The sequence below is a fragment of the Phlebotomus papatasi genome, chromosome 2, assembly GCF_024763615.1.
Source record: "Phlebotomus papatasi isolate M1 chromosome 2, Ppap_2.1, whole genome shotgun sequence".
Taxonomy (NCBI): Eukaryota; Metazoa; Arthropoda; class Insecta; order Diptera; family Psychodidae; genus Phlebotomus; species Phlebotomus papatasi.
Genome location: NC_077223.1, coordinates 55,001,995 through 55,025,425, shown reverse-complemented (window position 1 = coordinate 55,025,425; position 23,431 = coordinate 55,001,995). Strand labels below are relative to the sequence as shown.

Below are 23,431 nucleotides of genomic sequence, written 5' to 3'. Positions count from 1 at the left end.
TGTTACATTTACATTTCAAAAAAAGACATAAGGCAAATAAAATTTTTAAAGCACTTATCAGTTTTTACATTACGTTCTTTTCCAGATATCAACTATTTCTTGGCTAAAAGAAGACGAAACAGCTTACCAAAAGCCTTATGAGATTGTAAAGAATCTCATATAATAAAGCTAATTAATTCAGCTTTCGCAGGAATAATATAATGCATATAATGTTATTAGGGGAAAGTACTCTGCCTTCGAATAATGTGAATCTTAAAAGACTTGCACATTTTTATTAAATATTAGTTAGCTTATCATCAATTACACTGTGTAACAATTTTCGTCAACGATTTACGAAAATACTTATGATTTTGATTTCATTTTGTTTTTGCGCCTGGAATCTAGGCAAAACTGTTTTTGCCGTTTTTTGATACTTGGGTGCCTATATGTCTGATTCTGCTGAACCGATTTTTTTCTTAATATGGGAACATTTGATCTCCTTTATGCCCGATAATCCTTAGGACAGATGGAGTTCCTACGACTGATGCCAGGGGCGCTGTAGTCTCATATATGTCAGAAAACATGGAAAAATCGAACTTTTTAGCAACTCTAATAAAAATATCTCGAAAACTAGGATTGTCCCTAACAAACTGTTTTGTGGGTTTAATACAGAATTTTATTAGCTACATTTTCGTCCATGAGCAACTTTTTTCTCAGATTGTTTTTTAACCTCGAACACTTAGTCAACTAGAGGAAACCTTCACAATTTCGGGTGTTATTATTTTTTATCCTACCGATTAGGCAACGCAAGTCCTTATTATAAAATTTAATGCTTAAATATCGATAATATGGTGATTTTTATATGCTATTTTAATTACTTAGATCAGAGGTGTGCAAGAACCGTTGAAACCGAATAAACGTCAAAATAAGTTTGTTCTGGTAGCGCTTTGACCATTGACGTTCACTCGACTCTTCGTTATCCGGCTGACTGGGGGACAAAATGACATTTAGTTTTTTTGAATGATCAACGGTTTTTCTATTTTGTGCTGTGTGAATTTATTTTCTGTCTGACAAAGAACAAGAGAATTTTCTTCATGGTGTGCTTATGTTTCATTTTTTATCACAATTATGTATTAAAAACTTCGATACAATGGTAATAATACTTTAATTCACTCTGCAGAAACTTCATGTTTAGTAAAAATAATTTTGAATACATCAACCGCTAGTGTTTGGCAGCTGTCACCCGGATAACGAAGTGCCGGATAACGAAGACCTGAGTGTACATGTTTCATTTGACATTTATTCGGTTTCAACGGTTCTTGCACGACTCTGACTTAGATGTTATTTTATTACTTGGAAATTTGTATAAAGCTTTAATTTATGTGATATACAAAGTAACACTTACAAGTTCACAAACTAGTCGTCTCTCGGCTTAAGTCGCAAATGTTTCTAGGGCATAAGTCTAAATAAGATATGGAGCATTTATGATGACTCATCTCATAAAGCTCTCCACAAAACCATATCATTATCTTCATAAAATCCTAATTTTCGCATGAATCAATCTATTTAGGCTCAGAAAGGTCACATTCAACATCTTGGAAAATTGTCTCTGAAGCATTTGTTTGTGACCCGTAAAAGGACACACAATAAAATTAAAGAGAGAGAAATGTGGGTAAGAGAAGGACTTTTGCGATTTGCATGAAAAGTGAGTCAATCTGACTTGTTTGTTGATAACATTCAACAGAAGGATCAAAAGAACCCGCATACAAAGCTTTTTTTTTGGAAAATCTAAAGCATTTTTTTTGTCTGTCTCTTGAAAATGGATTTTAGACGTCGTCGTCGTTGTAATCGGTTTTCCAAACACAATGATTCCATACTAAACATGGGTCTAAATGCAAGTTGCAAGCCCCTCAGTGGATATGGCTTCTGTGTACCGCCTTGAACTGTGCATTGTCGTCACACACGATGTTTAATTTATCAGTGAGCGGTGATCGAAATGAATCTCTGCAGATTCACGAATGCAAAATGCTTAGCGAGGGGACCGCTCTGCAACTTGCAGCTCTCTGTAAGAAATCGACAATCGCTGAGCCTTGAACTAATTGCCTTCTTGGTGGCTCTTTTACCGTTTACTGACACACTTTTCCCGCCATTTCGGACCTTTTTGGGATTTTTTTTTTTGGTATGCAATGGAAAATTTTTCTTCAGTCTCCACGAGGGGTTAAGATGCAGGTCGTGTTTCGTTGGTTTCCTTTTTTATTTATTTAATCCACGAGGCGAGAAGACTAGGAAGCGATTTGGCGAATGTGCAGAAGAAAATAATGTGAGACGAAGAAGATGCAAAGGAATTGTGAGCAGACTTTTTGGCCAGCCAGAATGAGAGGGCCAGAGAAAAAAGATGCAAAAGAACAAGTCAGCAAGAATTATCGACAGCAGACGAGACATGCAAGAGTTGAGGGCAACGGATAATAAAAAAAAAACACCCAAGAACAGAGTCTGGGTCTGGGTTCTCCTGCAGAGAACGCGTTTTGGGATTGAGTGTCTGGGGTGTGAGGAGGTGGCCTGAGAAGGGTTTACGGGGAGGGACTCATGAAGTGAGATTCGATGGAGCAAATCAAATTTTAACAAGGCCATCGATTTTTTTTCTTCTGCTTTTCAGCCTCAGACGCTTTCTCACGACTCCTCCTGGACAGCTGCATGAAAGTAGACCTCCAGAGGAAATCATCCTCTCTTGCAATTTTCAGCAAAAAATACTCTCCTAAAATACAGACTCTTAATTTTTTAAAGTCTTCTTTGGAGATGATGGCCCCTCAATTGCACAATTCAATGATGTGTCATGTAAATTTTTCCGTGTTATCTCTTTTTAAGTTTTTTGTATTCTTCTCTATAACTTCTTCTGACGCATTTCCCTCGATTTTTCCTTGTCTTTTTCTATACGCATTTGAAACTGTGTGATCTCTTATCATCGCACAAGTTAAGAAAAAAATCACAATCGTCTATATACACACACAGACTGTCTACATTACGCAGAGATCCATTAAAATAAATCACGAATTATTTTAGGAAAATTTTTACTTATAGAAAATACTTTAAGTCATTCATGGTAGACTCTTTTAATTGCTTCTAAGCTTCTACTGATAGATGTATGTGAGATGCTGAATGAACTGATTCAGAGCTGAAGATTCGCATCGCAGCTTAAAATATAATAATTGTATTAAAAAATGATGCAAGATTGTTAAGGAAATGAAGATCAATGAAAAGTAATGATAAAGGTGGATAAGACTAAATCAGCTTGAACTGCCTTCAAACTAAAGACTCAGCAGACTTAGTTCGAAAAATGAGCTCTTATGGCTTCTTCAAACCTGAAGCCATAGCATTTAACAGACGAGATTTGTGAAGAAAATTTTATTAAGAATGGGACAATGCTATGGCAAAAACTAAGTGCTCTTTTTAAATTAGAGAACTTATAAAATGGGTTAAATTTCATATCTAAATATCATATTGTATTGGTTTTATTTCTAAGATTTAGCCATATGACTTAAGTATTCTAATCACTACTAAATTTTGATCAAAGGTAATTAATCTCACGCATTTTGAAAAATCAATAGAATTGCTGGTTTAGAATTTTCAGATCCTCAGGGACTGCCAAAAAACCTAGGTCTGAGGATCGTTATACACACTTCAGATTTCTTCTCTAATTTCTTGAGAGTCAAGATTTTTGCGTAAATTTCAACTTAGTTTGGAATAGAAAATAAGCCATTATTTAAAAAAAAAATCACTAAAATTGATCGTTATCAAAAAACTCAAGATTTTAGATGAGCTAAACCTCCAGTCTGAAACCCGTACTAGGGACCAAATAGACTCAGGTTGACCCTCGAGAATATTTAGTTTGTAAAATTTGGCAAGATTTTTGATTAGATCTTCTGTATATGAATTAGATTCCTTGATTAAATGAGGATTTAAATGCTTTACTAATAGTTTATTAATTTATTTATTCTTTCATTAGGGATCCTTCCGGAAGATGATTGCCCCGAATTGTTTATCGATCTCAAAATTCTTAAACGACACGTTCCTAATATCCATTACTAAGTTTTTTTTTTAAATTTGTTTAAAAATTCCGCGTTCTTAAGATTCCAAAAAAAAAATCTTCTTTATTAATAAAACTGTATAAGAAATAAGAAAAAAAGGAAAATTGTGGAGATACCAGCGTATAGAACAAACAGTTACATAATGCTCGAAATGTATATCTTGAGGTCAAATTCACAACCGTAACCAATCCGGCGATTGTCATGTTAAAACCAGAAATTTAGCCATGAAAAAAAACCATTAACGCATGCAACATACCATCTCTCATTAAGCCAAGACGCTCCTTCTTGTTTTAAACGGAAAACCTAAACATTTCCGCAACGTTTTTAAAACAATTCTAAAACATGTCAAGATCTTCCAAGGAAAGCCCCAGCATATTCGTTCAATTAATTTAATTGTTTTCAAAGTTGTATTCATAGTTCCTATTCATTCCCCCTTTAACGACCGAAAGAATAAGCTCGCAAGTAAATTTATAGAGATGATGGTCTTTCGATTAACTAACTAAGTAAAGAACTAAGATCAAGTGAGGAATATTACTATGCGTATAGTTTCTTTTTTGCCTTAAGACATCAAATATTTGTTTTCTCGCCTTAATACAAGGGAAACAAAATAAGACCTTTTCTTTTAATATCTTTTTTTCTATGTATACTTTTGCCTAATTGAATTAATTTAAACTTAACCCTTGGATATTTATTTTTTTCTTGAAGAGTAATTTACTAACAACATCCTTGCCAAGTAAAACCTAACCTCTAACTAATGCTCATAAGTATTTTTTCCTAAATACGAAAATCAACAAACTCTAACTCACCTGATATGGAGCTCTTATGTGCAAATCTCGATCCGCGCCCCATTCGCTGTCTCCGCCCAGAGCAACGTGGTGTGGACATCGAATCACATTTTGATGCTGGTGCGGATCCCTCGCCTGGATGGCATCGACTCGCATCCTTCGACTTATGTGGTTTCTATAAGATATTGATAATTGTTAATAAACTTCTTTAGAAAGTAAATGATATAAGGATCACCTTTCGTCATGGACTGACGGAGAATTGAGTGAATTGCGGGCAGGAACGCCGAGCCGCTCCATTCCCGCGCAGCCGGGTGACTGTACCGAGAGCATCTGAAAAGAAACAATAATACATTAGTAATTAAAATCCATAAAAAAATTAAATGAAATATTTTTGATGCCAAGAAATGAATTTAAAGTTAATCTTTAGATTTTTCGTATTTAATTTTTTAGTTTTTTACACTGAAAATCTTATAAAATATCCAACAATTAAAACAATATTTATTTTTTATGGTGAAGTTTTGAAAGGCGGACGATTAACCAAAAGCTCAACTTCGTATGTATTTTTGTGTTGAAGCCACCTTTCATAGTATACGACTTTTAGTGTGTCCGACTTTTAGCAAATTAGCCTAGATAAGTTTGCAAAAAATGTAATTGGAAAAATGTGGTTATACCAAAAAAATATGTACATAAATTTAATTTAAAAAAAAATGTCCAACTTCGCAAACATTTACAGAATTTTCTGTTTGCAGAGAAAATTCCCAGGGAAATCTGCATTCCAATCACAATGGAATGTGTCGACGTGACGGTGTGGGAGTCATTAAAAGTCAATTAATAGGGAATAGCGTGCAATTCGGCTGTTTTTATTTTATTATTTTTCATCGCTGAATAATATTTGCACGCGTGACAATTGGATGCCAAAGAGCGTCCCTATCTGGATGGTATCAACGGGTGTTTGCGGGCCAAAGGAATTGGCAGAAACGTGGAAAGACAATAAATGTCAGTGAGAGACTTTTGGCTGTGCTGTGTGAATATTAAAAGGGAGAGATAATTCAATTTTTAACACCTGTCACCTGCACACACCAAAAAAAAAACGATCCCCAGAGGCTGACCATTGTTTATGGTCTGACCGTTTTTGCACCTTTCACTCTTATCCCCCGCCACTCTCGTGACCTTTTCAGTTCAATCCCGGGAAGATTCTTGGTGCACTATTTTTTCTTTTGCGGGTCTCTTCGACACTTTTTCTAGCCTCTCGACACTAAAACTCCCTGGACTCCGCGGTAAATTTCCATATTTTGCATTTTGTGCACCATCATGAAACAATCGCACAAGCTCTCTCGACTACAAATTGCATTATTAACATCTTTCTTTGGCGTGATCGCATTCAGCTTGATTCAGTGCTTGAATATATTGTTTTCCCACCAAAAATGCCATCAATTGATAACAAGTTTATTTCATGGTTAATCCTTGTGTACTTAGTCCTCACACTCTAAGGACGACAAGGAATTTTTGGAGTCAAGAATTGAAAGGACGTTCTTATTCTCTTTTGGCCTCTACACACTAGAGACATTTATGTCCATGTTGAAGTAAATTCCCTACGCTTCTGTACAATAAAAACTCTCCAAAGTAAGGACATAAATGTCTATAGTGCGTAAAGGTCATAAAGGAAGTTGTATTATATTTATTATATTTAAGGCCTCCACACATTGGAAGCACTGTTTTAGGTGTAAACATCAAAATTCTGCAAAACATAATTTTTTGTCAAAAACTCCCAATGTGCAGAGGCCTTTAGTTTCAAAAGTTTGTGTCTAAAATGAGATGTGTCATTAATGTTCCAAGTCTGATGCCTTTATAATTGCTGAGAATATGCACTTTTCAGGTAAGTGAGGTAAAGTCAAAATTGAATAACGTTACTAAAAAAAAAAAACTTTAAACACTAACTAGTTCAGAAAACCTAAAAAGGGTACAATGAGGTAATTTTGAACAGAATCTAATTTTGAAGTGTGATATCTTTCCTATTTCTAGAGTGTAGGGCCTCGTGGACTTCTTTTTCTCTTTGTCCATCTAAAAAAAAACTCTAAGGAAATCTAAAAGTATACAATGATGTTCTATATTAAAGAATTTTGAATTAGACCTGTATTTTATATTAGATCAACAAATATCCAATTAGGAGTAAAAATTTGGACTGAACAATTAACTTTGTTTAGTGAATGCTCCCATTTAACATTTAATGCACTTGGTACTACAAACTGTTTTTTTTTGTATTTCCAAAACATTGGAAAGATTAGCATGTGATTGCATATAGCTGACCTTTTTCTGAGGTTTATTCATTACAAAAAAAAAAACTCAACATTTGGCTCACATTTCCACCGTCGCACTCCAATTTTGAGTGTCAAGTAATTGCGAAAATGGCTATTTTTATTCTTTGGCAATGGCAAAAATCCTCACTTTTACGCTTCGTCAATGTCTTGTGCTGCATTAGCACTACTCCTCATCAGCAATTCCCAAGAAGGTGCCAAAATAACCCTTCAAATGCGTGAGTTTGTAAACAGAATATCCAGAATATAAATACAAACTAATTTTTAAGCTAAATCACTGAGGCAATTTGCAATGCCCGGAAATTGATCTCTTTGGCGTGTGAGAAAGTGACCCAAGAGATGCACTTAGGATTGGAAATATGTTAGACATGCAAATGACCAAGGAGGTTCTCCCATCTTAAATGTTTGTCATCTCAATTGTCCGCCCACGGAGATGGGCTTTGGCGGTTCTTGTCTCGCAAATGTGAAAAAAAGATTCTCTCCTCTTCTCATGTAATTTATTCCACGTCGCGCTCATGTCACTCACTCTATTAGCATTTTATTATCTATTCATTCAATTATGTGATTGTGAAGTCACTTTGGCAATGACTTCAGTCGGTCTTCTCTCTCACTCCTTTTTTTCCCATTCACGCATTTCTTGCAATGAATTGAAATCACTTGTGGGAATCCACCATGCGTCTCGTCTTCGTCACGGTCTCAAATCATTTGTCCACTCCTCATCCCGTTTGGTGCTGCCTGATGTTCCCTTCTTTTCCTCCAGCCTTCCCGGAAAAATCTCTCGGGTGAGTCAGTGAAAGCTGACCCTCTCATGACGATAGAATCATCGTATTGTCATTCATGATGACTCACCTGGATATATTCAAGGGCAACCATTATGGAAGAAAGCCCTGAAAATCTCAGTTAAACTGAAGTATTTTCTTAGAAAAATGGATCTCCAGAATTTGCTGCTAGAAAGCGTGTTGGCTACGTCAGCATTTTTATAAGTTCATTCGTATGATCGTACGAGAGTGTGGGGTAGTTTCATGAATGCAATACTTCTTCAAAGAGATTATTTTATCAGTAAGAATTGTGCAATATATTTTTTATCTAATACCCAATTGAAACAATTAGGACAATTTTTAAATATTAGAAGAGAACAAAGGAAAAAAAGATTGGGCTATATAAAACTGCCCCACCTGCCTCCTATTCAAACTTCCGGAATTGTAACCAATATACCGATTATAACTAAAAAGCCGGACCCCTATTGATATAACTAAAAAAATCGCACAAATAATTAAAAATAAATAAAGAAACTAATAATTTCTTGATGAATTAGCGGTATATAGGGCATAACTGTACTAAATTTCGACCATAGCTTGCATTTTCTTGTTCCTCAAATTTCCATGCGCTTTTAGTTTTTTCATGCTCTATTAGAGATTATACAACGCAAAAATAACAAAAAATGTTGCTTCTACGAAAAAGGTTATGTAAAAGAGACTTTGAAAGAATTCCGGAAGGGCAAGGAATTATGAGTATCTAGGTGGTCGGAATATAACCCAAAGCTATGTCTATAGTCTTATTCATTTCAAAATGTATTAAGAATAATTTTATAGAGAACAAAGACGATAAACTATCTACGAGGTTCCAAGCAATACTTCTGAAAAAGAAGTAAGGTAAATGTGCCAAATTTCGGCATAGTTGCATATAAGCACCGAAGACCTAAGTTTGAAATGCAATATTTATAATTCATATTGATATTTTTTGTTACTTCCTTTTCTGGAGGGTTGTGTGGAACCTTGAAGACTAATTTATCATCTTTGTTTTCTTTAAATCACTTCCTAAAATATTGAAAAGTTAATAAAAATATGGACATTGCTTTGGGTAGTATTCCGGCCACTTTGAGTGAAATACCGGCCACCTTTTTTCTGACCACCTTTGTAACGCAACGGATAGAATATTTCAAAACATGAAACGGAACGAGTTTACTATTTAGTTTAATACGTTTATAAGACCCACAAGCCCAGAAATCTTCCGTGTAATTTGTCCTGAAGACCTGAAGAGTAGTATCACAAATTTACGCGCATCCCGTAGCAATTTGCCCTTCCTCAACTCTTCCAAGGACTTTCCCACATCATCTTTTTCATAGAAGCGATAGTTTTTTTCTCTGGACTTTGTAGAACTCAGAAATTGAAAAAAAAACATAAAATGAATAAAAAATTCAGGAAAGCAAAAGATGTTGCCGGAATAGACAACACTAGCTCACCTCACCGGAGAAACGCTCACAAAGTATATACTTTTTTATGCGAAATACAAGATCCGGCTGGGAAATTTTACCCGAAATTTAAAGATTGATTCAGTATTAACATACACAGAAACAATCTTTAATGAAAACTAATCAATTTTCATGAAAACACCGAAGGAAAACCTGTTGCACTTCACCACAAATCGTAAGACTGCTAGAAACACAATCGATCTGTCATATTTTTTGTAAGACTGTTTCCACACTGAGTTTTTACAACGCAATTTAAATTCAAATTATACCTAAAATTTAATGGTCTTTGTGTTAATACATCCTAAAATGAATAAATATTTAAAAGCAAAATGAATTCATTGATTATTCGAAGATTACATACATAATTTTAATTAAATTATTTGCTTAGCCGAAATTACACTCAAAGTGGCCGAAATTAGAAGCTGACCGAAATTTGGTACACTTCCCCTATTAAAAAAAATCAATTTGGATCAAAAAATATGACGCTGCAAAGTTAAGGCTGTGGTTCTTACATGCGGAATTTGGTAAAGATACCCTAAATTTACCTTGAAATTTTGTAGATTTTTTCAAAATCCTTAATTTTTTTGCTTTTATATTTATACTACTGGAAGAGACTTTGTTTTTGAATACTTATGGTCAAGTATTAATCTGAAAAAATTAAATTCATATTACAACTCTTGTATGTAAATTTCGTGTGAAGGTTTCTAAAACGCAAAAGAATGAAAGCAACATCCGACAGGAAAACTTTAAGTCTTTGAAGCAACCTCATTTAACGTTATTATTATGATATTTTATTTTATAAAATTGCGTAGAGGAAACCTTATTATTAGCAAAGTTTTATGATATAACTGACACTTTGAAGTAAAAATTAGAATAAAAGATATCATAAAATAGATCTGTTTTGTTGTCGGATTGGGTAGGAGATTAAAACATCGAACGATAATCAGAAATTATATTTTCCCAATTTTTAGACAAAAGTTTCAATATACAGTAGAATCTCTCAAAATCGCGCATTTGAGACCGAAATGTCACCCGATTAAAGAGAAATCCGGGCGTTAAATTATTTGAAACTTATTTTTCTGACTTCTTTTCACTTATTAAAATCTGTATTTTAACACAATAAGTAATTTACATGACCACTGTAGGAAAAAAAACATGACAGGTACTTGACTTACCTATTGGTAAGCTCCCGAAAACTAAAAACTATTTGAAATGTAACGATTTTTTGTTCATATACGCTCTCATATTAAATTTACATACGCATATTTATTGGAAAACTCATGAAAACCCACCAAGATAAAATCATATAGGGGAAAGTGCCCATGATTTAGACGGTCCCAAGCTTCATAATGACTAAATTTTTCCTATGTTCCTGAATAAATCTGAGGCCCAATTTTTGAAACTCTTACTCGCACCCGCGTGCTCTTTAGTGGCCGAGAGAAATCCACTCGCACACCCCGTAGATTCAAATCCTTCTGTAACGACTTCTTTATAACATAAACTACTCGTTGCACGTACTCAAGAATTTCCGGGGTGTGCGAGTCAATTTCTCTCGGCCACTAAAGAGCTCGCGGATGCGAGTGAGAATTTCAAAAATTGGCCCTCTGACTTCGCGATATATTTTAAAAACAAGACAATTTCTCCTAGTTTTTAGAATATGGGTGGGATGAGTTACATTAATTGAAAAACATAGGAAAAATTTAGTCATTATAAAGCTTGGGACCGTGTAAAGCATAGGCACTTTCCCCTAATAACTTAAGAAGAATCGCGGCAAATTTGAACATATTTACTTCATTTGATAATCACAATTGAACTTGGAAAATATCAATAATTTTTTTTTTCAAATTTTACTACCGCCTGAATTAAAAAGTAGACAACTCTTAAAAGAACCGAATTAGCAAGAGTCTACTGTAGATTACAGTAAATCGAAAAGACACTCAGAAAGGCAATTCTTTGTGATCCGGAAGTGTCATAATGATTTCCGCTGCAAATTGTGGTTCCTCATGAGTGTTCGGAGAAGGCTCTGTCCAAAATGCTCTTCCGGCTGTCTGGCCTGCCGCCTTTTGTCCACCTCCTCCCATCCCTCCCCTTTCTGTCTGTGCCAAGAAATTGCAATTGCAGCTTAATGTGCTCGACGTGCAATTCATGCGACCGTGTCATTTCTCAGAAAAGTCAGCCCTCAACTCATTTGTATTCCCTGCACATTTCCCACCTTTTCCACCTCTTTCCCATATGTGCTTCTTTTTAATTAATATCGCATTAACACAAAATCAAGAGTAGGGAAAAAGTCGTTCAAGGAATAATTTCTTATGTAATGTGTCGCGACGAATATTTATTTTTTTTTGTTTCTGCATATTTTTATATCTTTTTTTTTCCTGTCGTCAAGAAAATGCACTTTAGACTTTGAAATGCTTCTTTTGGGTGGAAGTAGCAATATTTTTCTTGCCTAGTGCCTTCTTATATGTCGCGACATCGAAAAAGTGCAGCGACAAAATAAATTGTGTGAAATTTGGCACAAAAACACACTCAGCTTCTTTTTGGGTTCGGTGTGAATGGCACAATTCTCAGAAAATTGTACTATTTTACATGTTGAGAAAATTTGATCCCCCAAGAGACATGATATTCAATGCCATTTTTGCACGCATTCACTTTCTGTGGCAAATTTTCCTAGTGGATTTCACTCGGATCTCCCTACGAAAGATTCTCCACGGGAGACACACAAGCCAATATTCATTGAGCAACGACTCAGAAAAAGTTCAGAGATTGAGGAAAATTGAAAAAATCGCTTTCTTATGGCCTCTACAGGCTTACGAATTAAACCGCGAGAAGGTTTACCACCCAGATGAAAATGTAGTTTCATCATTAGGGGAGACTGGGGCAAAATTTGTCAAAACGCATATTTGATTCTTTCACGAGTTCTGAGAAAACTTAAACGTTTTATAATGAGCATATTCTTATAGGAAATTTACTGCTCTACAACATTGCAGAAGACTATTTTCCTCTATTTCGAAAGAAATGTGATTTTCGAATTATTTTGTCAAATTATTTTGGGGCAAATTTTGTCAGTATTCGGATAATTTGTGACGTTTTACTCTCGCAAACGTTAAAAATATCAAATAGACATATTTTTATAAAAAAATTTATTCCTCTACAACTTTGTCGAAGAGAATTTTTCTCTGTCTTAACGAGAAATGTGCTTAAATTGAGCTAATCAGTATTGATATTTTCTGTAAGCCAAATATTCCAAAATAGGACTCAAAGTTTCATTATTTCTTATTTTACATAATCCTTCCTCGAATCCCTTCAAACTTTGTAAGTTTAAGAAGGTTCATGAAGACTATCTTTAATAAAAATTTCAAGCCTCAGTCTCTCTTATTTTAGAAAATAGTGAATATTGAAATATTCGTTTTAACAAATTTTGCCCCAGTCTCCCCTATTTTGATTATAATTACATTCAGCCGTGTCTTAGCTTAGGCCGTTGATATGTCCAGTATAGCTAAGACTACGAAGCTTTTTTGAGAATAGGTAGGAAATTTTTCCTTAATCAAGTAGAAGGATTTAAATAGGAAAAATGGGAAAAATATTTAAAAAAAAGTAGAATACTATCCAAGACATTATATCAAGATTAAAAAAAAGACTTAAATTTTTATCAATTAACCCTTTAATGTGTTTCGTATTACGGAATGGGTTAAGTGTTCTTTTCCGGTTACCATAAATTTTCTGGTAATAAAGGTCTTCATGATTTGCATGATTATAACCTTATAAACTTGAAATTGGGAATAATAAACAATTCCTTGTCTGCATAAAACTCTGATACAAGTAATTGTGTGAAAAATGTCGCAACGAATTGTATAGCTAAATAAAAGTTCTTATTAGATAAGCACTGGAGAGATCAACATTGAAGATTTATTCGTCACTCAAAAATAAAAATATAGGGGAGACTGGGGCAAAAAGTCACAAAACGGATATTTTTTTTACAAGCTACCCTAGCGCCCCAGAAATTTCTAATTAGTGCAGTAAATTTAAAAAAAAATAGCTAGGTGACATATTTTTATAGAAAATTTATTCCTCTACATCTACACCCTTTTAAAACACAGTTTTCTCTATCTGAACGAGAAAAGTGCTTTTCAAGCTATTTTAGAAAAAACACACAAGAGACTGCTAATCGTTTGACCAATGCAAACAAAAAGCGGCGAGACGCGGAAATGATGTTTCTTCTCGCCGTTAGACATCAGAAATTGCTTCGGTGTTGCTTTTTACCCCAAGTGGTAATTTTTAATAAGAGGATTTCTAGAGAAAAGAATCTTTGTAAAATTCTAAAATAGATAGTGGTTTCGTATTCAAAGAGTCCAAATCATTTAGAAAATATTTACCAGTCCATTAATTTTGGAAAAGAAGTAGGTCAAAATTGATATCTGCTGTAAGGAAAACATTTTAAAAATAGCGCTAAAAATTTCGATATTTTTTATTTTCTGAAATCCTTGTTCGAATTTTAAGAAACTTACGACTTTGAAGAAGGTCTATGGAGGCCATCTATGGAAAAAAAATTAAGCCGCTATCTCTTTTATCTCAGAAGATATTGAATTTTCAATTTGTGACTTTTTGCCCCGGTCTCCCCTATTCTGAAGATTATTCAGTGAAAATAGTCTATTTTAAAATTAAAATCTTTCAATTTATTTAATTTCAATTTATTTATAGACAAAATGTGATTTTCTACACAAGTGTAGGCAATTTGCTTCAATATGGACATAAATTTCTTTTGTGTGGAGACGTCTCAGGGGGGAGTTGGGCACCTTTGAAGTGGGACAGCTTTGAAATTGGGCTTTTTCTCCTATTTTTAAATGAAACTGGACCTTATTATGATATAATTTAGCTCAACAAACCAATTGAGAAGGTAAATTACTTCATGATAAGGCTCAAATTCATTCAAAACTAAATATTCTCAAGTTCAAAGCCACCCCACTTTCTCCTAAATTATTTTACCTAAGCAACTGAAGGAATATTATTAAAAATGAAACACAAAAAAAATAGTTACAAAAAAAGTTTATGATAATAATACGATTTTTAAGCCATTAAAAACATGGTTTTATTTGTAAAAATTTTGTCTCACTTATTTCGATAATTCTCATATTAAAAAAAAAACATGATTGTTTTTAAATTCTCTTCTGCGTATTACACGGTTAAATTATTCTTCGATAATTCCAGGAATTTCTTTGCCAAGGCAATACTCATTCCACAATTTATTTTATGACGTAAGATTATGCAACCCGCGTAAAACCGTAAAACCATAGAGAATTCCTCAGAACAAAAGAGAAGAAGTTCAAACAATGACGGAGTGATATATCAAGTTTTATAAAATTCCCCTAAAAAAAAATCAAAAGACTACTTTTTTCTCGAAAATAAAAAGAAATTTTGAAAATTTGTAAAAAAAAAAACACACCTATAGCTTCGAAGTTTAATCAATATGGTAAAAACAAAACAAAAATCCCATAAAACTTGTAAGTTTTATCTCAAAGTCAAAAGAGGCAAGCAGTCTCTTTACTTCAAAGTTGGATGATTCATTTTATGCGCGTGCACTGATATAAAAACACTCGATTTTACGAGTATATTTATTTTCTGAGAGAGATTAATCATTGTCCATAAATACTGTGTTTGAGGAAGAAAGTTGCAAATCAACCTTAAGTCATTTATTGGTGAGTAATTGTTTAAATTTGGCATGAAATGCAATTCATTTTATGTCCATTGCCCTGGCTGATATAAAAATCCATTAAGTCAAGCGTACACAATATACCTTTTTTTCTGCAGATTTTTATTGCAATTCCTGAGGATTTCCTCTGGCGGAAGAACTGAAATCCCGCTCAATTCATCATCACCCTCGAATTCCGCGAAAAGGTGTGCATTTTATGGAAATAGTTCTGCGTATGTGGCCAACAAGTAGAACAATCGCGCCAGACAACCTGGCGAATTCAATTATACAATGGTCGAAGGCACAAGAAGGGGAGGGTACTACAATTAACGCACTCTTGAAAATTAATGGAAATTGCGATATTTACATGACACGAAAGGCATTTTAATTGAGAGTAAGAATCCATCTTTGAACATTCTGTATTCTTTTTCTCACACGGTGGACTCTTCGGAAATATTTTAGAGATTTATTGCACTCAAGATGAATTAGATTTCACAGATAGTGGTAACCATAAATTTTAGAAATCTTAGATATAAAAATTATTAAATAAAACTTAAGCGTTGTATGAATTAAACAAAAATAGAAACTCGTGCGATTGGTTATAATTTTATTATTTAAAGTCAAAATAACGATAACGACTGATAAACAGCGCTTTGAACGCCAAATCTCAAGTTTTCAGAGTATAATAAAGTTAAAGATAATAAATGTCTTTAAAATAACGGAATTAAAGGTAAATTCACTCTTTTTCGCCAAATCAGTATCACTTTCCGCTACTTCCAAAACCTTAAATAGTTTTTTTTTGTTAGACGTTTTGCTTGAGTAATTAAATATAACAAAAGAAGATATTCTGGAAATAATTAGTACAGAATAGGTTTGTGATATATATCACTTCACCACTTCAATTTTTTTTTATAAGAAAAATCTTTAATATATTTAGATAATTTTCGACTATGTACATTTATACTTTAGAGAAAGTACTCGAATACCATGAATAAGGAATACCATATTAAGGGGTTATAGTTTTATAGAATTTTGGGAATTTGGTGTTTCGTGTGACGTTATGCTTTTTATCCGTTTGTCTGTCTGTCCGGCTGTCGATAGAAGTCAAACGGTTAGAGACGGTGACTTGGGAGCTTCAAATAACTCCCCATTAATCGACTTAATTTTTAGTGACTTAGTTCTTTTTAAATTACCAAAAAATTATAGCATTACTGCTCAGAAAGAGTTGGGTTTTCTATCATTTCAAAAATTCGAAATATTCTTGAATATTAACATAAAAAAACTAATAATTAAATTAGAAAATTTGTTTAGCCTATTGTCCTTTAATGATTCGGGTTTAGTAAGTTTCCTTTATTACAACGAAGGGTTTCAAAAGTGGTTAAAAATTACACTTTCAATTATAGAGAATTTCATCAAATTTGTGTTTATTAAGTTGTAATCATTCAATAAAATCCTAAACTACCGCAAGGCAAACATGGCTAACCATCGGCCGGTTGTCCTTTGTGTAAAGTCCACGGTGACCCTTCTTGTGATGGTCCCTTCTTCCACGTGCCGACATTTCAACCCCTCATCATTTGCACACCTTTTTTTTCTGTCTGCATGTCCAATTAAGGGTCTTTCCTCGCGCAGCTTTGGTCGCCGTCAAGGTCGCTCGAGAGACATTTTCTGCACCGCGACGGTCACTTTTCGGTGCACAGAGTAGGGGTATAATAGTTGTCTACCCTTTCACAATCACAGACATAGGGGAAGAACTTCTATGGCAAGCTCGCAGACGCTTATATCGATTTTCCTGGCACTCACATACACACAAACACACCCAGGATTTTCCTGCATCTCTATAGCCATCAAGTTCTTTTGGGTCAAACGTGCGTCATACATTGTACAGTGATACCACGATGGTACACGACTTCCACCAAGATAATCCCACGCCCACGCAGAGACATCAAAAAATGGAAAAATCCAGTTTTCCGCGTTATATCTCCAATTAATTGCACGTGTCCCCAATGGGCACAACTTTTCCCACCCGGCAAACAATTATTCAATTAGCAATGGCAGGAAAATTACTCATCTGATCAATTCACTTTAGTTGCATAACATTATTCAACGAAATGTTATATTGTGGGTGCCCCGGCTTTTGTTTTTGCTTAAAGGTCTATCAGTTAGTCAGAGCTTGGAGATGAGATGCATATTATTCTTATATAATTGCTCAGTAAATTAACCCATTCGTACCTCTATGGATTGATTTATTGTATTAAATTTAAAAAAAAAAGATAATTCTGAATAATTTATTTTTTTGAATCATTCTTTTCTTTGAATTATTATTATTATTCTTTGAATAATTTATAAAAATATCCCGACGGTTGTTCTTTTTCCTACAACATTTTCATACAAAATTGGGGACGGAAAATTTGATGTCCTGTCAAATTTGTTAAAATTGACTTTCATCCTCTTTCCTGATTGGAATTCTGATTACCAACACTGAGAAAAAAAGAAGCTGCGATTAACTTTTTTTCGTCATAACTTTAACACTTTTTAGGTGTAAAAATATATCAACATTTTTTAATGTTAATTTTACACCTTTTTTTAGGGTAAAATCAACATGAAAGAAGAGTAACCTTAATACATAATACACCCAAAAAGGGTAATATTTACACCGTTTACGGATCAATACTGCAGGGTAAAATTAACATTTCCGGAATGTTATTTTGACTTTTTCGGATTTCTCTCACTCAGTGAAGGTGATTTCTTGGATAGTTATTCTATCTAAATCAATGTAGTAATGAATTAATGTAAATAATTTAAATTCAGCGAAAACGTGTGTTTGACAGCGGCTCTCCGCGCCACTATATACTAGATAAAAACTTTCTTTTCAAAAGAATCATCTATTAATATATAAGGAAATAATTTCAAAATACGAACATTCTATTTCAAGTATTTCTAGCACATTGACTGAATGGGTTAAGTGGGTGACTGCAAGATTTTCTTAGTAATTTTCAATAGCTGGAAAACACCAGTCAATTTATTCAAATTAAGTATCTCCACGTGGAAATAATTGAACTTTCTATAGCTCTGCGTGTTTCCATGCAAAGGACATGTGCCAAGTGTTTGGCCTCAAATTATCTTAATTTATTGTGTTTTTTATTTTGTTACACTCTTCTTTTTTTATCGAAATGTCAATATTTTGGTGCATTCTGGGTAAGATAATTTCAGAAGGACTTTTTCAAGTGCTTCTGCGTGTTTTGACAAAACATTGGATACTGTGTCAAAGTGAACAGAAGTGGATTTTTTGTTGTTGTAAGATAATCACTTTACTATCATAGCTACACTATATATTTCATTATTGGAATTTACTGGTAAAATTTATGGTAAACACGAAATAAAGAATTTATATAACAATACACCGAGAGAAGATTGTTTATATCATATAAGATTCCAAAATCCAAATTACTGCATTTTTTGCGAAATCAACGGAAGTTGATGTAGAGATATAGATAGTACACAGCACGACTCCAACAGTGTCAAGGCGCTTAATTCTTATGCAGTTATTTTACATTAATAATTACTCTACTACCAGTTCACGCATCTCTAAAGTATCTTCTAACAAGATTAGTTTAAAAGTTTCACATTTGCTCTGTAATTTCACATATTATTTTCAATTATGTTTAAGATTATTAAGAATTGACTCAATTAATCGCTTACATTACACTTTTAAGCTCAATGTTACCATAGGTTAATAGATAGCTTGTGTATGTTAGGTAGTTGAGTGCTCATTCACTGAGAGAAAAACGGGGATACAATTAACATTTTTTCATCATAACTTTAACACTTTTAAGGTGTAAAAATATATCAACATTTTTAATGTTAATTTTGCATCTTTTTAAGGTTAAAATTAATATGAAAAAGGGTAACTTTAACTCCTAATACACCTAAAAAGCATAATATTTAGGGTGAAATGAACGTCTATTGACACTTTAAGAACTCGTGTCAGTACCTATTGACACCTTACTCTGTACTATTTGGGATATGAAATTTGAACATCTCTGTTTATAGTGAAAGGTATATTACAGAAAAAACGTTATATAACTTATATTTTACTAGATACATTAAATAATTTTCAACATTTTGACAAAACTGTCAATAGGGGTTCCCTGTCGAACAGACGTTCCTCCGACCCTACACCGATTTCGGATCAATACTGAAGGGTAAAATAAACATTCCTGGAATGTTATTTTAACTTTTTCGGATTTCTCTCAGTGTTGTAATGTTGGACGTTTAAATCTCTTTTAAGTTACTTATCTTTTTTTTTATAATGCTAAAAGATATTCGGTAGTCACGAAATTTCTCTAATTGCCATATATTTCTTGTAACGTATTACCATAATTGGTAGCAGTAGTTCTGTGATAGGGGAAAATGGGACAGCTTTATGCATGCATTACTGATTCTTTATTTTTCGTTTTTTTTTTATCTTGTTTTGATTAAGAAGAGAATGGATTTCCGTACGATTTCCTTTAACTATAAAAAGTACTGTTACTACCAAAGATTTTAAAATTAGGACGTAAGGTGCAATAATGGAGCAATTTTGAATAGAACATAATATTGATTTTTGAAATTTCTTCACTGTTTCAGATGAGATAAAAGAGAACGAAGAAGAACTCTTGGCTGTAGGGCCTAAACTTTTTTGCGGATCTTTTAGTGAAAATGGATTCTTTTAATGAAAACCCTACAGTTTAAATTTAAATAGACTTGTTCCATGAATATAGAAAATGTTATGAAAATTCCGTCCTCAGAACGTGTCTTGTGTGTGTAATTTTTAAAAAATAATTATTTGCTATTATGAATATGAAAGTTTTCCTTAGATAACAATATCAGTGACTATCTTTTACACCTTCGTTGTTCTCTTGCGTCTCACGAGGTTTCCCTGTAATTCCAAAGAGAAAAAGGTTCCGTGGTGGAAACTTCCGCAATCAGGAATTCCAGGGTACAACGAGAAAATACTGCCAAGAATATAAATTTTTCAAATATTTTTTCTCTTTATTTTTTTTTGTATTGTGTACCACGTTATCTCCCAATTGATTGTTCTTCAGTACTTTGCTCTGTTTTCTATCGAGGTTGATCGTTGCGTTTTTTTTTGCCTCTGCCTCTTTATTTGATTTTATCTCATAGATAATTTCTCTTTGTTCACTCTCGCGCATTTAGCGGCTTTTGTATCGAAAAAAAAGCTTTGAGCAGTAGCAATTTTTCGCAAAATGTAGCCAATTTCTATTCATTTCTCTGGGGCCTTTTTGCGATGCAGAGGAAGTCAGATTGGATTTAAAACTGCGATAAAGACTAAAGATAAATGGGTGCTCAAATTTGAGTCACTGTTTCAATTTGGGCATCTGGAAAAGTGTCTTCGGATTTTTGCAGTGTTCTCAGATGCAATTGTGACAATTTTCTCTCCCTTCTGGCTGCGGGAAGATTCATGGTTGCGGATTGAGGCTAATGGGCAATTTTGCGTTCAAGCCACCACGAAAATGTTCCCATTTCAACGAGTACACAGTCACATCATTCGCCTGAGCCAACGATCAATAAGTGGAAGCACAATTGTTGCAAAACTGCCCTAAATCTCTTTTGAAAGAACAAAAAAAAAAGGAAATTGCTACAAGACACCAGAGGTTTTGTGTTTTCAAATTTGATTACGCTCAAGTACAGAAAACTCAAAACAACTCAATTTTAAGCAAGTGTCCTATAAACTTGTTATGTTTTATGTAGTACATTTTGCCTTATTAAAATATTCTAATATTTTGTTATTTTTCAATTCATTAATGAAGATCATTTGACCGGATTTGAAATTATTATTCGGCATAATGAAATTTGAATAGGACATTGATAGGCTTTTTTTCAATTCAAACTAAAACTTTTTCCAAGTACATGGGAGTTTAGAAGTAGAATGATCTAGGGTTTAAATACATGGAAATACAGGTTATGAGGATATTTTTAATTTGAGCGATGGGAACGTTTGTAGTCTATGCAAGATCATTTTCCATATTTTTTAATACTTAAGTGATTATAAGCTTTATTTTTTTTATGATTTAAAACTATAAACCAGGAAATAAGTATATGAGAATTGTCGACAATTTTTAAAGTTTGTGGAGTTTTTAAATTAAATGTTTATGCCTCCGGCAGTTCGTCATACTTTTTAACTCGTTATAATTTCATAAAATCAAAATACTCGTCCCTTTCTCTCTCAATCTGTATATAAAAGTCTATCCCACTCTTTCTGTCTCAAAATTGGACTGACCTAAATTTAATTTGGTGTAATGTTCAAAAGAAGAATAGTGCAAAACATCAGGATAGGCATATGTAAAGCTTTTAAGAAAGAGAAGGATGTGAATTTAAACTTTATGAAATTTTCCTGGTCTCCTGGTATCGGAGTTATTTGCATCCAAATATTGTAGGCAAGGCAGGCGAGGTATATGAATGTCATTCAACCCATTGTCACACAACACGGATTCCCTGTACACTCCTATATTTTGGAAGTAGCGTGGCAAGGTTGTTTAAGACCATTCTACTTAAATTAACTATACTTAATTAAAAATAAAAACAAACTTACGGGTACAGGATGTTCCGGCTCCGCGTTTAGAGGAGTTTGATCGTCTGGCAGGAGTGGTATTGGTAATGCCAGAGCCCTAGAGGCCCTCTGAGTTGCCCGCAAGCAACACACAATTCCAAAGAACGTTAATACTGCAGCTCCGACCAGAAGAACGACAACAATCGCTATCCTAAGAGCTGCAATGAATCCAAAAAAATCAAAAACTATTAATTTTTTTTTTATTGATAAAGTTAAAGTTTTACACAATTTTCGATGAAAACGTGTCAAAGAGCAAAAGGGGGAGTAAAAGTGCAGGAGAGTGTCTTACTAATTGAAGTTCAAATAAATTGGATTGACTCTCCCTCGATTAGCATATAAATGAGGTCTGGCCGGGGGGAAGTGATTACTCAATTAGAGTCCACTTTGGCGTCCTCAGCCAACAGTTGGAGAGGTCTAAATAAAAATACCGAGGGAATTGTATACAATCGCGCGCGAGGTGGTTGATTTTTGCGCGCGCATCTCATCGAGAGTGCGAAGACTTAGCCGTTTAGTGCAATTTTAATCTACACAAATTGCTGCCAAGGTTGATTATATAAATTTCCTCATTGCTCCGGCAGCCACACTCTCAGAGTTCAGTGTCACTTGTTCGCTTTATTTGGTGTGACCAAACCATGAGGATCGCCAAGTTGATGAGAGATCCACATTTTCAAATCAATCTGCGCAGGAGGATCACTGATCAAAGGTTACCCAAGAAAGATCACCCTGGAATCTTCAAATGTGTCAGAAGAAATGGATTTGATCTTTTCATTCATACTCAATCAGAAACTTTAAATTAATTTCTTCAATATCTATAAAGTTTGTTCAAACAAAAGAGATTACATTTGATCACTAACTTCCTTTCCTTCTTAAATCAATTCAAGGAATTATTTTGTTTAGGTTTGAACTAGAAAGACTTTCCCGGAATATAAATTGCAAATAACACAATTATTTTGACTATAAAGGAAACAGCAATAAACAGAAAATTCATGAGATGTCTGCGAGGATCGTCTTTCGATCGCGATATTCGGTGATATATTTATAAAATCACTTCCACGGAAAACCACTGTTTTGTCTGGCTGATTTCTCGAGCGACTTCTTCATGATTCACGGGGAATATTCTTCTCTTTTTTTATGAGAAATGAAAGAATTCCAAAACTAAAGTATTAAAATTGCTTCTACGAATAGATAAAATGCAAAATTCTGTGAGATTTATGCATTTAAAGGAAACATTAATGAAATGATTGCAGCCACTATTGAAATTTTACTCAACAGAACATGACTTTAAATTTAAAGTCTTCTTTATCAAGCTTAAATATTTTTCACTGGGAAAACAGTAAAGTTTTACGTATTCAAATTTTCGTTTTGAAATATAATTGAAAATAATTATAATTCATTATTTATTTATTTTTTATAATTATTATTTAAAAAACGTTTCATCAAAATTGTTTTTAAAATACATCCAAGAATATTCACGTTATTATTTTTTATTATAGAGGGATTAGACATTCAAAATTGAAACATAAGAAGGATATTATACAGGCCAAAGAGGTCTACCAGTCACACCACGGTTCACTATGATTGCCAATCATAGTGATCATGGAGACTGATCGGCGCCGATCACCCGATCTTGGCGACTGATCGGTGCCGATCATGGAGTTTAATTTTCACTGATCAGCCGATTAGAGCGACTCGGCACCAATCAGTCGATCTGCCATAGACG

The 23,431-nt window shown here is 33.8% G+C and overlaps 1 protein-coding gene across 1 annotated transcript in view; it reads right to left on the bottom strand.

Moving 5' to 3' along the window:
- Positions 1–23,431, bottom strand: part of LOC129801748 (uncharacterized) — a 136,184-nt gene that overhangs the window by 8,482 nt on the left and 104,271 nt on the right. Inside the window, exons 3-5 of the mRNA XM_055847050.1 lie at positions 21,694–21,869; positions 5,085–5,179; positions 4,871–5,024 (exon numbers count right to left, since the gene is read on the bottom strand). Of these exons, the coding sequence (XP_055703025.1) occupies positions 4,871–5,024; positions 5,085–5,179; positions 21,694–21,869 (425 nt within the window). The remainder of the gene's footprint in view (positions 1–4,870; positions 5,025–5,084; positions 5,180–21,693; positions 21,870–23,431) is intronic.